The following is a 17,127-nucleotide window of genomic DNA, read 5'->3' as shown; positions in this document are numbered from 1 at the left end:
AATGAGACATCCTCTGCTTAGTGACAGCTTCCCTTTCTGCTGGCCACCATAACAAACAAAGAGCTGGTCTGAGGTCCTGAAGCTTTGCGTGCGGTCCACGTAGAATCGCAGTGCACGTACGGGGCACAACAAAGCCTCGGTTGGGTTTGCCTGCTCCAAAGGCAATGCTTGCAAGCTCACCACTTGATCTCTAAAGGGAGTAGTGGGAACTTTGGGCACGTAGCCTGGTCTGGGTCTCAAGGTCACGCTCGAGACAGAAGGACCAAACTGAAGGCACGAATCGTCAACAGAGAATGCATGTAAATCCCCTATTCTCTTCACCGAGGCCAATGCTAGTAGGGTCAAAGCCTTCATGGATAGAAGCTTCAGACTCGCAGACTGCAAAGGCTCGAACGGAGGACTCTGTAGCGCTTTCAGCACCATGGACAGGTCCCAGGGAGGAATAGAAGGAGGGCGCGAGGGGTTTAGCCTGCGAGCGCCTCTCAGGAATCTAATAACCAAATCATGCTGGCCCACTGATCTGCCGTTAATAAGTGAGTGATGCGCAGATATAGCGGCGATATCAACTTTAATAGTGGACGGTGACAGCCTACCATCTAACCTTTGTTGAAGATATAAAAGCACAATGTTAATAGGGCATTCTCTGGGGTCCTCGCGTTGCGAAGAGCACCAGGTGACGAAATGGTTCCATTTTAACGCGTAAGCCCGTCTCGTGGACGGAGCTCGTGCCGCGTCAATAGTGTTAGATACCGCCTGGGGCAAATCACTTAAACCTTGCGCGCGCTCAACGACCAAACGTGGAGATTCCACAGGTCGGGGCGCGGGTGCCATAATGTGCCCCCTCCCTGAGAAAGAAGGTCCTTCCTCAGGGGAATCCGCCAGGGAGGGGCTGTCGCGAGGAGCATTAGTTCCGGAAACCAATTCCTGGTCGTCCAATATGGGGCGATCATTAAAAGGCTCTCCTCGTCCTGCCTGACTTTGCACAGTATCTGTGCTATTAAACTCACTGGGGGGAACGCATATTTGCGCATGCCCCGCGGCCAGCTGTGTGCCAACGCATCCACGCCGAGGCTGCCCTCGGTTAGTGAATAAAACAGGCGACAATGGGTATTGTTCGGTGACGCAAATAGGTCTATCTGCGCTCGACCGAATTTCCTCCAAATCAGCTGGACCGTCTGGGGGTGGAGTCGCCATTCGCCGGGGCGCGCCGCTCGGGAAAGCGCGTCTGCCGCTGTATTGAGCGAGCCCGGTATGTAACTGGCACGAAGGGACCTCAGATGCTTCTGACTCCAAAGGAGGAGACGACGAGCGAGATGCGACAGGTGACGAGAGCGCAAACCGCCTTGACGGTTGATATACGCTACGGTCGCAGTGTTGTCTGAGCGCACTAGTACATCCTTCCCTCGCAGCTCCTGAGCGAAGCGTACGAGTCCCAGATATACTGCCCATAACTCGCGGCAATTGATATGCCAATGCAACTGGGGTGCTGTCCACACCCCCGAAGCCGTGAGCTCGTCGTACGTGGCTCCCCAGCCCGTGTCGGAGGCATCTGTGTGCACAACAGCATGCCGGGAGACCTGTCTCATGGACACGCCGGCCCTGAGAAACGCGGGGTCTGACCACGGGGGGAATGTTAGGCGACACGCAGGTGTAATGGTTACACGATGAATGCCAGCGCGCCACGCTCTCCTCGGGACTCGATCGTGAAGCCAACGCTGAAGCGGTCTCATATGGAGCAGCCCGAGCGGTGTCACGGCCGCTGCTGCTGCCATACGCCCCAGGAGTCTCTGAAATTGTTTCAGAGGGACCGCATTCTTCCCTCGGAATGAACCGAGGCAAGTCAGAATTGATTGGACGCGCTCTTCTGTTAAACGCGCCGATAAATCGATCGAGTCCAGTTCCATACCGAGAAAAGAGATCCTCTGCGTGGGGCAGAGTTTGCTCTTTTCCCAGTTGACCCGAAGACCCAAACGGGCGAGATGTTGAAGTGTTAGATCTCTGTGTTCGCACAGCGTCCGCCGAGAATGCGCTATTATAAGCCAATCGTCGAGGTAAGCCAGAATGCGAACACCGCTCTCTCTGAGGGGCTTTAACGCCGCCTCTACCACTTTCGTGAACACACGGGGAGAGAGAGACAGCCCGAACGGTAGTACTTTGTATTGGTATGCCCGCCCCTCGAACGCAAACCGGAGAAACGGTCGGTGACGAGGGAGAATGGACACATGAAAGTACGCGTCTTTCAGGTCTATCGCTGCAAACCAATCTTGGGGGCGTATTGCACTGAAAATTTGTTTCGGTGTAATCATCCTGAAAGACCTCTTCTGAAGAGATTTGTTCAGGACACGCAAATCCAAAATCGGTCGTAACCCGCCGCCTTTCTTGGGTACTATGAAATACGGGCTGTAGAAACCCGATCTCATCTCGGTAAGAGGGATCGGCTCGATCGCGTCCTTCGCCAGCAGGACTTCGACCTCTGCACGCAGTACATGTGCAACGGACGCTTTCACCGTGGTGAAACGTATGCCCGCAAATTTGGGAGTGTGCCGATTGAATTGAATTTCGTAACCGAGGCGGATCGTGCGTAAAACCCAACGAGACGGACTGGGAAGCTGAAGCCAAGCCCCCAGGGACCGTACGAGAGGAATTAACGGCACTACCGGTGTACCCGCGGCGGGGCAGCGAGGCGGGACAGGCGGGACTGCCGGTGCGTCTGCCGTGACAGCATAAGCATCTACAGTATGTGTGTGTGTGACACTGACCTGAGCCCGCTGAGGTAAACGGTCGTCCGGTCTCCTCAGCTGAGGACGCAGACTCCGAAGGGGTTGCTGGTGGTCCGGTCTCCGAAGGGGAGAGCTCGAACTCCTCAGAACACCCACTGGCGACAGAGGAGAGGGAGGAAGAGCATCTGACTGCCCGCTCACATCTCTCTCGATCCTCTGGAGACCTGGAGAAGGAATAGGAATGCACTCTTTTTGTGGTTTTGTGGGTGCCGGCTGAGAAGCCGGCGGAACAGAAACAAAACGAAACAAAAGATTTTCCACCCGGCCCTCTACCGGTGGAAGGAGCGGTGCCGTCACCGTCTCCCGTAGAGTGATCCCATCCAACTCCAGGTCGCCCGTCTCAGGGCCGCTTCGATTTCCGTTTGCCACGGGAAGCGGAAGGTGCGGGCGGGGCGGGCTGCCGACGGCTGTACCCTCTCCGAGGTCTAGAAGACGTTCTAGCGGGGGGGGCGGAGGCAGCCGCCGGAGGGCGCCCTCGGCGAGGAGCAGACGGGGCCGCCGGCGCTGGGGGGCGAGATGCAGGTCGCTTGCGCCGGGGCATGATCTGAGCGATCGCTTCCGTCTGCTTCTGGGCGGCGGAGAACTGCTGGGCAAACGACTCCACCGACTCGCCGAACAGGCCTGCCTGAGATACGGGCGCATCCAAGAACTTGTTCTTTTCTGCATCCGTCATGTCAGCCAGACAGAGCCACAGATGGCGTTCCTGGACCACCATCGTGGACATCGCACAACCGATCGCCTGTGCCGTGACCTTCGTAGCACGGAGGGCCAGATCCGTAGCGGCCCGGAGCTCCGAAAGCACAGGCGAGTCGTGTCCTCCCTCGTGCAGATCTCTCAAGGCCTTGGCCTGGTGGACCTGCAGCAACGCCATAGCGTGCAGGGCTGAAGCCGCCTCTCCACATGCATGATAGGCAGCCCCCGTTAAACCGGAAGACTGTCTGCAAGCACGGGAGGGGAGGGCTGGGCGATCCTTCCAGGTGGAAGCGGTGGCCGGACACAATTGCATCACAACCGCCCGCTCCACGGGGGGGATTCCCGTATAGCCCTTAGCAGCTCCATCGGTGAGGGAGGTGAGGGGGGAGGGCTGAAACGGCCGTAAACGGGTAGAATACGGCGACCTCCAGGTCCTGGTCAGCTCCTCGTGCACCTCGGGGAAGAAAGGTACCGGCGGAGAGGGTTGTGAAACCCGGGCAGCTCCAAAGAACCAATCATCCAGGCGGGACGGCTCGGGCTGTGGGGGGTGAACCCACTCCAACCCGACGGTCTCCGCCGCTCGAGAGAGCACGGCCACCATCTCTGGATCGAAATCCGGCGTCACGACCCGTCCGGAAGGGGGGAGGACATCCAGATCCTTAGAGGTAGAGGGCCCACCCTCGGATGCTGCGGTCTCCGTGGACCCGGAGGGAGGCACGACAGATCCAACAGACATCGTAGAACACGACTCTGAAGTTTCCATCGGCGCATCAACCGGCTGTGGATGAGGAGGCTGAGAGGCAGAGGACGAATCCCCTGCCCGGTTCAGCACAGTGATGCGGAGATCATCCTTCGAGAGCTTCACAGCCGCACCGTGGCGGCGATCAGAGCTCGTCGGACGTGGGTTGCGTTTTTCCCGGAGGAAAGACAACCGTCTCCGCAAATCCACAAGGGACATGTTCTCGCAGTGAGAACACTTACCCCCAGCGAACGCTGCCTCAGCGTGCTCGATGCCCAAGCACGAAAGACAACGCTCGTGACCGTCCTTCGGACCCATATACTTCCCGCATCCAAGATCGCACGGACGAAAAGCCATCCTGAAAAGGACGCTAATCTCCGGATATACGAGAGAGTGGCTGCCTTTAACAAGGCACAAAGCTCTCTCGTATCACTCTTTTAGGGAAATTCACTCAGATGCTCAGTTGATGATGCGCACAGGGAAGGCAACGCACACACTAAACTCAAAACAAAAAAGATGCAGAGCCTGTGGAATACTGCGAAGCGTCCGCTGTGGTACTACCAGTCCAACCAACTTCCGCAATCGATCCCAACAGAGTGAAGTAGCTTCTCAGTAGCAGATACTGCCGGCTTTCGAAGCGATAAAAAGCTGATTTCCCTATTTGCACGTGCGCCTTATATACGCACCTGGCGGGGCGGCGCCAGCATTATGCAAATATCTCAATGCCAAGTTCATTGGCGTTTTAGTAGTATTCGAAGCAGATTGGTCTCTCTAAGCGAGCTCCCAATTCGTCGGTCACGACGTGACGTCGTAGTGACCGACTGAAAGGGAACTTACATAACACACCTTATGGAACAGACTCAAACACGTATGGTTGAGTGCCCATTGAGTATTTGAACAGAACTTGCCGCCGGGCGTGGAGGTCGAATGGGGCATAATGGGGGTAAATATGTATAGTGGTTACATTAGACTAATGTAAGTACATATAGGGGCCGTGACCGTCACAATAGAATGTAATGTGCCAATACCATTCACAACATGAAACGTTAATGAATTAAAAACTGGACGTTTTGATTGTTTTCATATTTTAATGCAAATGTTAGCAATGTTTAAGGAACAAATCAGCTAGTCTCCCTTAAGGCCACTGTCCTGCAGTGTTTAACGTCAAACTGACTCAAATACAACTAAAACTACAGTGGTGTATATAAAGTAAGTGACAAATTAAACCTTGGGAGAAAACAGACTTGAGACATTGACACAAGAATTGATTTTCTTCTCCCTATGCTTAATTTTCTAAATAAAAAAATACAAACAAGTAGGACAAGTTAGAATAACAAAGAAATCCCAGCATCCACTGCAAAAAAGAGACAGAAACCACACAAACTGCACTTTTGAAATGCTTGTGCAATTACCAGCTTGCCCTTTCAAGTATAGATATGTTATAATTCATCGTGACAGAAATTTTTACACATCACTGAGAGTCAGGAATAGAATATTTGTAGACTAAACCACAGATCACATTAATGTATAAAACATTGGAGTAAATATTGTGTACTTGCAGTTTGTTGTCCAGTACAATTGGTCAGGTTGGTGTTAGAGAAAAAGTTCTGAAGAAATACAATTTCCAAGTTCATGACCCCTTTAAATTAATATTTTTGTTCTTTTTACCTTGTATTATGTTTTTTTTTACCTCAGATTTCACTGCTGTGACAATCATAATGGCTACAGCTGCAGATACTGCCAGCCAACTTCAGTGCTCCATGTGTGAAAACCTGACAGAAGATTTAGTCACTATTAGTTGTGGACACACCTTTTGCAGAAGCTGTCTGGATCAGCTAGTAAACATGAGCGATCCTCAGTGTCCTCAGTGCCACCAGGCTCCTAGGAGGGTGGAGATGGATGACCTGAGTCACTTTAACACAGATGAAAGAGGTGAGATCCCTTACGACATATGAAGTTTATTTAACTAAGTTCGGGAGGAGCATGGTCATGTGATCCAACCAATCAGTGCAAAGAGGTGCCTATAAATGGCAGTCCCTCACCATGTCCCGTGACAGATTTTTTGCAGCATTTGGCCCTGACCACGCTTTCTCGGCCAGCCACTACTTACCCAGCAAGGATTAATTTCTCTCTACCTGAAAATTTGGGGATATTAACCAACACTTTCCACTTAACGCAAGGACGCCGAATCCTACTTTCGCCCCCACCGGCAAGACATCCGCCATTTTTTGCCTCGGTTCCTATCTGGCCCAATTGAGCCGAATCATCAAACAGGGACTGATAAAAGCTTAAACTGATCACTATTAAACTACAACTTTCGCGCAGGTTTAATGACTAAATCTCTCCTTTCAGTCTACTAACCATTTCCCATTGAGCCTCTAGTCCTTATCGAGCAAGCAAGGCCACCGGGCCCAAATTTTGCGTCCTGCAGCTTCCACCCTACTCCGCAGAGTGCCGGGTTTTCCCTAATGCCTCTCACCACCGGTGACAGGCGCTCGGCAGGTCCGGGCCGCGTCCTAGAGCGCTGGTTTCAATCAGTTCCCTCGCCCGCATAACAGTGGCTCCCGCTTCCATTTCACCAAATATTTCTATTATGTCCGCCAGCGTAGCGATCCGTTTTCCTCATCTGTATTATTGTCCATACTAGGATGTTAACTTCAGGTGCTTCCTAGCGTGAGGCTGCCTCCGCTAGGGGCTCAAACCCTGATGCTATTATCTCTCATATTCCTCTGTCTTTAGTTCAACCTGTTGTAATATCACCAAATATAACGGGGGATTGCCTCCGCAGACCACCGATTCTTTTTCATTCAATCCCCATGCAATCATTTTGAAAGGCACGGATTATTAACACAGGGACTCAAAAACAGTCATCGGTTTGAATCGACATAATATATGCTACGCGTTTATCGATATTTTCCTCCGCAACTCAGACTTCTCAATCTCAATGTAGACCGTGTTGATTTTTCTTTCCATGTTCTTAAAAAGTATTGTACTTACATCCTTCGTTTTGATGAGTTTTGTATTGATTTAGCTACTGTACAGAAATAATTTGCTCTGCTTTTCCCTCTAGTTGAAAACCTTATAAGCAACCGCTCACGCTTTCATCACAATGGCAGACTTTTGTGCTATCACCAGCTGCCCGAATCATAAATTTAAATCATAAATCTATCAGTCAGTTCTGTAGTTATTTGAGTCGCGCGATCTCACATTTGCCATTTTTGTATGTTATCTAGAAGCAGCGTCTCCAGCTGCTGGTGATACGCTACTAGGCGGACCTAACTTGCTTATTACACACTATTTTAGAATATATTGCGTTTTCTCGTCACAGACACCCAATACAAACATACTTTAATGTTTTTACTGCCGACACCGCGCCTCCATCGTGCCCGGTTTTAAAGTGTCGGCTCGTATGTCCTTCTACAGGATGGTGTTTGTTCCTTAAGAGGTGCACTAACTAGCTCCATCCCTTGCCGCCGACGTTAAAAGCTGTTCCCTGTTTGCGTCATACACTGATGGATATACAGCATTACCAGGGTTTTTCAGCACCCGCAGCAGCGCGCTCCGCTTGTTTCCTTCACGTTAGGGGGTTAATTATTTATTTCAAAATCTAACGCAGAATATTCGTCACCTGCCAGTCAATTCGTTCTTTCTAGTCAATGGTGAAGCTATGACACTGATTTTACCATTTAATTGATGTCTGACATTAATCATTAATTTTTTGAAGCTTAATTCTGTCCCAGGATCCCTGCATACTCGAAATATTTTATTCCTATCTGCTTCTGCAGATCCAGAGCTGTCTAAAACATATGCTACACCAGGTAATCTCTTAATCTTTTTTCGACCCAGCTCGTAAAATAAAAAACCTGCTAGGTATAGACCTGGCAAAGTTGACATTAAGTCTAATACCCTGATTCGCAGCATTTATTTAACGCCCACTGGCGTAAGGCTACCGCATTCAATTCCGCATCTTGGTTTATTTAACTTGTGAGGTAAATCAGTCGCAACATTTCGTGTCGTGTTGGGTGTTCGGTTTTAATTATGTAACTATGGAATTCCTCTATTCGCTGAAAAAATTATCTCAATCTAATCACCCGATGCTATTCCAGCAGATCTCCCCACAGTACAAAAAGATCCTGGCATTTTGGCATCGCTGAGTGCAAATCATGGGACCCATCCACCTCCTTTGGGTTTCTGGGTTTTAAGCTGTTATTTCGGTCATATAGGGTTGTCGCATTTAATCTCCTTAGCCAGTTTTGTTTTAAATGTAAACTTCTCTCATCTAAATTTTGTTCTGCCCTACATGCTGCTCTGGTAGCATTCTAAATAAAATAAATGCTAAAATTTGCTAAAATTGTCAACGAAACATTGTGCCCCCCTCGCTATGCTTTTTAACATGGTCTGCGAAATCAAATTTAACTGCCGCGCATTTAAATGTGCCAGGCAACAAAATCGTATCATTTTTTCCCTCATCATCGGTAGTTAACCAGCTGGCATCAGAACTGGAAGCAAGTCCATCCCTAGTAAGTCATCATACAAAACCGTTTTGTACCTAAGCCGCCAGGTAAAATCTAGATACCTCGATTTATACTCAGAGACATTTGCCCTATCCTCCAAAGGTATTATTCAACTGTAAATCATTTAACCATGAACTATTTTTATCTCTAAGGAAACCACACCTGGAGCTAATTAATTTGCTCGTTTCAAACACCTGAGCATTCCCACTGTTACCAATCACATTCTCATGTTACATTGGTGGTGATGAAGCCGCCAGTAGGTACATGCCAATTCAATCGTGTTTTTCCAGTTGCTCAGCGCTTGCATATCAGCTCTTATTTCACGTAAATTTTATCAGCTTTTGCTGCTTGTCTAAACCTCATAATTTCACAGTCATTTAATAACGATAGTTTTCTTTTTAAGTTCTGCTATTTGCATTACTGCACGTTTTCCCCAATCAGAAACTATGCAAAGTTTCTTTTTCGACTGCATATGGGGCCTTCCTCTCCGATGCCATGGGCATTCCAGGTCCGTTTCCGGATTTTTCTTTTTTGGGCATCTCATTTATTCAACACAGTTAAGTCATTCAGGCTACCTAAGTGGCATTAATTTTTATAAACTAATCTTCGGCAAAACTTCATCTATAAACAACTCTAAAACTCTCACCCTCATCAAAACTATATATTTATAAATAAGGCCACTCGCCCAAACTCCACGCATCCCATTACAATTGACTTTATGTCTAGGTGCCTTTCCACCTTTCGGCTCGGCCAGCACTCCCTCTACAATTCCATCCATACTGCCCGCACACTGGACGCAGTGTTCATTTTGTATTTTTGCTTTTTTTCACTGTTCAGGATTTGCATTCATCTAAAATTTCACTCCAATCATCTACCCTACAATTTCTGATTAAAAAGTTTTGTATCAAGGTTTTAATATCGTTTTTCTTCAAACAAAGTAAGACTCTCAAATTTAAGAAGAGACACTTTGTCTATTTTCAATTTACCGAACCCCATCCAATCATATAATTCACTACTTGTGTACCTGCAGTACAGATTATCCTGGTCAAAACTTGTTTCGATCCTCTTTCATCGACAACTGAATTCCATTGGCTACGAGATTTTGGTTCCAAAAATATTTTAAATCCATTTGAATACAGTCTGATATCCCAGTATTTAAATTTTCCTTCAGCATCAGTTCCGCAACCACTGCTGCTCCAAAAGGCCTCTCTAATCAACAAACTTAGGCCCTCAGTCACTGGTTGTCAGAATCATTCAAATCCTACATTAGATTCAACCACTTGCATATCAGAAAAGCTCTCGTACCCCTAGTTTTGTTTTGTTTACTTCACCTGCACATTCATTAAAATGAATAAATCATTATACGTATATTTATCTGCATGCGTTTATACTTGTGAGAATAGACTGTATGTACACTGTATTTTTTACACAGTTTCAATCTACTGTTTTAAACCCTATTCTAGAGCCTTCCTGTTTGACTGCAGGCGGGACCTACCCGTCCGATGCTGCAAGCGTCTCCGTTAAAGCTCCCTTCGGACGCTGCGAGGGTCCTCCCGGTCGGACACCAATATTTTAGATTTTTAAACCTTATATCAAGCATTTTTTTACTACAAGTGGGACCTACCCATCTGATGCAGCGAGCATCTTCGCTCAAGCTCCCTTCGGATGCTGCGAGGGTCCTCCCGGTTGGACGCTTAATTTTGCTTATTTAAATTTTTTATCGTCGAGCATTCCTGTTTGATTGCTGGCAGGACATACCCGTCTGATGCCTTGAGCACCTCAGCCAAAGCCCCTGTCAGATGCTGCGAGGATCTTCCCGGTCAAACGCTTAATTCGAATGTTGCTTGTTTTGCTTATTAAATTTCTGACCGTCCTCACCAGCATTTCCCCACTGCATGTGGAGACGTCTCGTTCGATGCTGCTATCATCTAAACCAAAGCTCTCGTTGTACACTGCGGTGGCCTCCCAGTGAATTTGCCTTAACTCGTTTAATACCGCAGTTCGTTTTCTAGTTCACAAATGTGCTCCCCGTTTGACTGCCGGCGGGGCTTTCCCATTCAATGTTGCGAGCATCTCAGACAATGCCCCCGTTGGATGCCGCGAGAGCCCTCCCAGTCAAACCACTAGTTTTCCCACCGCTTTCTATAGGTATTTTCGCTTACACTTTTTGGGGATGTTTTCTCTGGCTGCTGTCCTTCATTTATGTGGCAATTTTGGGGAGTACTCTGGGTTCGGGCTAAAATTCCAAACTCGGAGCCCTCTCCTCGGACAGCACGCCATATATGCTTTATCTCATTCCCTATCGATTACATGTTAATGCGAACTTGTGAACTGTGAAGGAATTCATCCATTCATAGCTGTGAAGTTCTAGAAACACACTAACAACCACACAGAAAATCTTTGCTATTTCAGACCACTTTTTTTATTAAAATGATAATGATATGATAATGTTGTCATTGTTGTAAGCCTCAGGTTTAATTGCTGACACAATCACGATGGCTACAGCTGCAGATATCACCAGCCAACTTCAGTGCTCCATGTGTAAAAACCTGGCAGAAGATTTAGTCACTACGAGTTGTGGACTCGCCTTTTGCGAAAGCTGTCTGCATCAGGTCGCAAACATGAGCGATCCTCAGTGTCCTCGCTGCCACCAGGCTCCTAAGAGGGTGGAGATGGATGACCTGATTCACTTTAACACAGATGAAAGAGGTGAGAACCCTTGCGACATCTATGAGGGAATTCGGCAATTCATAGCTGTGAAATCCTAGAAACACACTAACAACCACACAGAAAATCTTTGCTATTGCACACCACATATATTTTTTTATTAAAATGATAATGATATGATAATGTTGTTGTTGTTGTTAGCCTCAGATTTAATTGCTGACACAATCACGATGGCTACAGCTGCAGATATCACCAGCCAACTTCAGTGCTCCAAGTGTGAAAACCTGGCAGAAGATTTAGTCACTACGAGTTGTGGACACGCCTTTTGCGAAAGCTGTCTGCATCAGGTCGCAAACATGAGCGATCCTCAGTGTCCTCAGTGCCACCAGGCTCCTAAGAGGGTGGAGATGGATGATCTGAGTCACTTTAACACAGATGAAAGAGGTGAGATCCCTTGCGACATCTGTGAGGGAATACATCCATTCATAGCTGTGAAGTCTTGCTTGACCTGTTTACTCTCATACTGTGAGCGTCATCTGAAGCCGCATCAGTCTATGGAGAGGCTGAAGGGTCATAAGCTGGTAAAACCAGTGGAGAAATTGCATGAGAGAGCATGCAGTGTCCATGGCAGACCCCTGGATCTCTACTCTACCCAAGACAAACACTGCATCTGTGCTTTATGTGTGACACCTGGTGTAGATGTCATAACTGTGGAGACAGAGAGAAAGAGGAGAGAGGTATTAAACTTTCATAATAAATAACACAGTGGGAATATTTGGTCCCTGGATTTAATTTTCAAAGGACATTTATTTGAACCACATACATTAAACCATGTACTGGGCAAAGTAGTTTAGGATTAGATTACTAGCCACGATTCCTCTGATTTTTAACAACCACAGTGAATTACCTTTACATATATAAAAGATGATACTGTGTCAAAAGAAAATATCTCTTCAGTTTAGTTCACTTTTATTCTGTATTGTGTGGCAGTGTATAAATAACCAACTATTTAAATTTTGTGCGTGTGTGTTTCTACAGGCTGAACATCAAAGGACTATTGTAAAGTTGAAAAGTGTGATTGAAAAGGGACAAAAAAAAATGATAGACCTTAAGAATACGGTCAGAAACACTGTAGTAAGTAACCCATATGTTTACATTCATCACAGTTTATGTTAGATATGTTAGTTTCTGCATCTCGCTGTTAAGTAAGTACAGTTTTGTTTGTTTGACCATAACCTAAAATCATGCAGCATTACACACGGTGATCACCGCAGCATTTATATATTTTTACAGCAATTATATTGTACGCCTTGCCAAAATCACAGCATAAATGAGAGGTATCACTAAAATAAATAAAATATATGTGTGTGTGTGTGTGTGTGTGTGCGTGCGTGCGTGCGTGTGAGTGTTTTCTGCTCCTTTTGTGCACGCGTCTGATATATCTGTACTGTTCCCAGGAGCATGAGCGTTCTCCTCAGCTCCACAAACAGCAAAAAAATAAATAATTAAAATTTAAAAACATAAATAGTAATTTCCTTTTACCTAACAGACTTGCATTAACTTGTACACATGTAAGTAACATCCCATACAATTCACACATACAAAGAATCAAATATAAATGTCCATAAATTAAGTTATGTGTAAACATGTAAAATGACACAGGAAAAAGTATTGGACCACTGAAGAAAAGGATGTCATAAAATGCATGGAAAGCCAAGACAGTCAGTATAAAAAAGCAATCCTGTCCCTTGTCAGTGCAATTATTAAGAGCTGGTACAGTCCAAACTCTTAATTGGTTCTCTTTCTCTTGTCCACTCGACGTTGTGTCGATGACGACAGTAGGGGGGTGCTCTTGAGAGTCTTTCTGGTCTGGGATAAAAGGAGAGTGCACCATTCAATAGCTTTTGTTCTTTGGAGCTCAATGGTTTGACTATCTCTCTTTCTCCAGTAAACACAAAGTTTTATCAGCTTTACTGTTGGCATGATGGTGGGGCAGTGGACTTGCCTTGCAAACACCATCCCTTGGGCGCCGAGTTTGTCTAAAAGAGCAATTTCTGCACAGAACAAAATCCTTTTAAGAATGGTCTTTGTGCTCTTGTATGTGGCAGGTTTCTTTCCCCTGCTGGCAGAACAATCGCTCTTTTGGCTGTCTGGGGTCCCAGCATGCTGAAGTGACATTGTGGAGGTGACATATTCTCATTGAAAGCACACGTCTTTTTAAAACGTTGCGGTCATGACCAGTGTTGGGTGTAACTAGTTACTAAATAAAAATATAGACAGTTTCCACCTGGCAGGACTGACCAAGGCTCCCTTCCAAGCTTCCTCCGTCCCTGCACGCTGTGGCCATTCAGCAAGTCCACCAGGCCAAGGCGTTAAATGATCTGCACGAGTGTGTGTTCGATCCAAGGCAATGCAGGAACTTTGCACTGCCACTGACCACGCTCTCCATGCAACTAAGGCAACAGCACAAGCCCTGGGTCAAGAGGTGTCCGCCATGTTGGTCCAAGAGAGACATCTCTGGCTCAACTTTTGGTGGATGAGAAATGCAGAAAAGGTTCACTTTCTTAAGGCACCCACCTCGCAAGCAAACAGAGAAAAGGTGGGCGTGGCACAGGCATCTGCAGTGTTCTTTTGACATTGTGGGGCCAATGCACTCTCAGCGCCCAGCAAGGGCCTTTGTCCCTCACGGCCGTTGTGCCTATGGAATGGGTTTCAAGATGTACATTGGTCACCACAGACAACTGGGCTGGGGTGCGGTGTGCAGTGGAAATGCAGTGTCGGGGCAGTGAACAGGCCCTCGTCTGCATTGGCATATCAACTACCTAAAGTTGCAGGGCTTAGGGAGTTATACTGGTGGCCTAAGATGGATTTGCAGGTACACTCCACAATTGCAACCTGTATCACCTGCCAACTCAATGACAAAACTACTCCATGGGAGAAACTGGGCATCGACGTGGTGAGTCTTTTCGACATTGGTCCTGTTAGTTGTAGATACCCTATCACACTGATTAAATACCATTCAAAATGACCAGAGGATGCTTTTACATCTCATGTGACTGTGTCTACCATTAATTGTTTTCTGAAGTCAGTGTTCATCCAAAAAACAAATCCTCTGGAGATTGTTACTGACAATGGGCCTCAGTTCCTGTCAACAGAGTTCAAACTATTTCTACAAGAAAGAGATGTAAAGCACATCCATACTTCTATATATCACCCGGGAGGAAATGGAGCTGTGGAGTGTTGGAATAGGGTACTGAAGTAGGGTATTCTGACTTCAGAAAGAGAGAGAGGCCCTTGGACATCGTTTATTGCAGATTTTCTGCAAACTTAGCGAGCCACACCTTACGCTACTACTGGAATTTATCCTTTTAAGCTGATGTTTGGAAGGAAAATAAGAACAAAATTGTCAGTTCTTCCAAGGTCTAATGTGAATCCTGCTCTGAAAAGCTGAAAACAAAAGTAATGCAAAACCACAGGAAAATTAAAGCATACCTGGATACAAGAGCAAAAGCAAATATTCCGGGGCTCAAGGAAACCTGTGCATGTGAGAAAAGGGAAATCAAAATTCAGCAACCCTATGCAGATTGTTAAAATTAAGGGGACACGTAGTTTTGAACAGAGTGATGGATGAACTTGGCACGCATCTCAGTTGGCACCACTGCACACAGAATTCACTCAGGTTCCTGAACACTCTATACAATCAACTCTAACTGCACCACATGGAGATGGTAAAAACCAATTAGAGGGACATTCTAGAAGGAAGCCAATATGGTTGAAAGACTATACAACTTAAACTGCCATAGTAGGCAAAGAAACCCAGCAAACATTTGGACGTCCAATTACCGTTGAAAATACATCCCTCCGTAACGTCCCGTCATGGCTGAAAACAAATATAGACATATACAAATGTATACAAGCATATATAAATGCATTATAGGACATGTTGTGCGTTTGTGCTGTCCAGCCGCGACTAATTTTGGATGGGGAGATGACGTTGATTTCGGGCCAATAGTACAACATTTGTACTGTCCTGTGGCGACCCCTTTTGGCCGGGTAGACGACGTTGCCGTCCGACCTATGTTTGCTGGGAAGTAAGTAAGGGGCAAAAGAAATAAAAAAAAAACCAGAAGTTTAGTAAGTTTAGTTTTGTAACTATTCGTGCTATATGTGTTTTGTCAAGAGACATTGTTAGATTCTGTTCTGTGTTTTCTAATCTAAGAAAAGAAATCCGGTAAGGTAAAAAACCTGAATAACACAACACCTGTCACAAGTAAAATTGAGATGATGTAATCAAAAATCCTATAAAAAGCAATAGTCATGATTATTGAAGTCCCAAAAAAAATTAGTAGATATCATTAAAGTGTCAGCAACAAGAGAGAGACTGAAGAGGCAGAGAGGCTCGACTGCACTGAAGAGGCAGGGAGGCTTGACTGGACTGAAGAGGCATGGAGGCTCGACTGGACTGATGAACAGGAGAGAGGATGAGACTGGTAGGTAAACTAAAACGAAGAAAAGCACAGCAAAAGCAAAAAGGCAAGGAGTCTAAATGAACCCACCTTTTTTTCCAATGTGAATTACACTACAAATGGCTAATAAAGTGAATTTGAATCTGAAGGATAAAACTAAACTAACCAAAACAAAGTAACAAGAAAAAGGTTAAACTGAAAAAAAAACAATAGGACTGGAAAACAGTTAACTTAAAGATCAACAATGCTGTTACAAGAGAACAACACGGTCTGACAAAGGGAAACATGAGGGGTATATAAATGGGGTTTTGTTATTGGAAACAGGTGTGGTGAATGAGTGAGGGAATTAAGATCAATGGAGGGGCAGGGTAACAAACAAGACACCAAGCACATGTCAAAACAAAGACCATGTGCTTCACAAACAACAAAACACACAGCCATGGTTCATGACTGAGCTGAACTGACTGAATTCCTAACAATACACCCAGGGAGGCAACCAGACGTCCCAGGAAGAGGGCCACCATGATGCCGGCAGAAGTCCCAATCAAAGACTGGTCCAAGATGTCATGGCCTGGAACCCACGACCTCTCCTCAGGACCATAACCCTCCCATTCCAACCGGTACTGAAAGCCCACGTCACACATCCAGGATTCTCCACACAGTATAGGCAAGAGAGCCATCCACCATGAGTGGGGGAGGAGGGGCAGGGGCAGAGATAGGAATGCTGTGGGGAGAAGACAAAACAGGTTTAACCCTGGACACATGAAAAACAGGGTGAACCTGACCAAGAACAGGAGGAAGCTTGAGCTTGACAGTCACTGGACTGACCACCTTAGTGACCCGGTATGGCCCAATGAACTTAGCCCCTGAGGTGGAGGTCCTTGGTTGAAAGCCATACTCATTGAACACATATATAGGTGAGTTGCTAGGTCCGATGTCTATCAGCAGCTGCTTTGTTTATTCTTGAGGTCTGGACCAGGACCTTCTCCGCCTTCCTCCAGGTGTGGCAACACCTTTGGTCAAAGACAAAGGCAAACAGACATCAGCTTTGGGGTTCCTGTGAAGTGAAGGAAACAGAGGAGGTTGATAACCTAAAGATGTCTGAAATGGGGACATACCTATCAACGCCACAGGTAAGGAGTTGTGGGCGTAGTCAATCCAGGGTATCTGTTGACACCAAGAGTTCGGACTTTGAGACAACACCGATCTGTCAACAGAACTTCCAAAACCATGAGACAAACTGGGGACCCCTTTTTTAAACCAGGTCA

At 46.5% G+C, this 17,127-nt stretch overlaps 1 protein-coding gene across 1 annotated transcript in view; it reads left to right on the top strand.

Moving 5' to 3' along the window:
- LOC129451006 (E3 ubiquitin-protein ligase TRIM21-like) overlaps nucleotides 1–17,127 on the top strand; it is a 33,998-nt gene that overhangs the window by 7,376 nt on the left and 9,495 nt on the right. Inside the window, exons 2-6 of the mRNA XM_073859733.1 lie at nucleotides 5,908–6,144; nucleotides 7,953–8,030; nucleotides 11,193–11,435; nucleotides 11,595–12,130; nucleotides 12,432–12,527. Coding sequence (XP_073715834.1) covers nucleotides 5,931–6,144; nucleotides 7,953–8,030; nucleotides 11,193–11,435; nucleotides 11,595–12,130; nucleotides 12,432–12,527 — 1,167 coding nt within the window. The 5' untranslated portion in view covers nucleotides 5,908–5,930. The remainder of the gene's footprint in view (nucleotides 1–5,907; nucleotides 6,145–7,952; nucleotides 8,031–11,192; nucleotides 11,436–11,594; nucleotides 12,131–12,431; nucleotides 12,528–17,127) is intronic.

The sequence above is a fragment of the Misgurnus anguillicaudatus genome, chromosome 21, assembly GCF_027580225.2.
Source record: "Misgurnus anguillicaudatus chromosome 21, ASM2758022v2, whole genome shotgun sequence".
Lineage (NCBI taxonomy): Eukaryota > Metazoa > Chordata > Actinopteri > Cypriniformes > Cobitidae > Misgurnus > Misgurnus anguillicaudatus.
The sequence above is the reverse complement of the archived record's forward strand: the minus strand, read 5'-3'. Positions and strand labels throughout refer to the sequence as shown.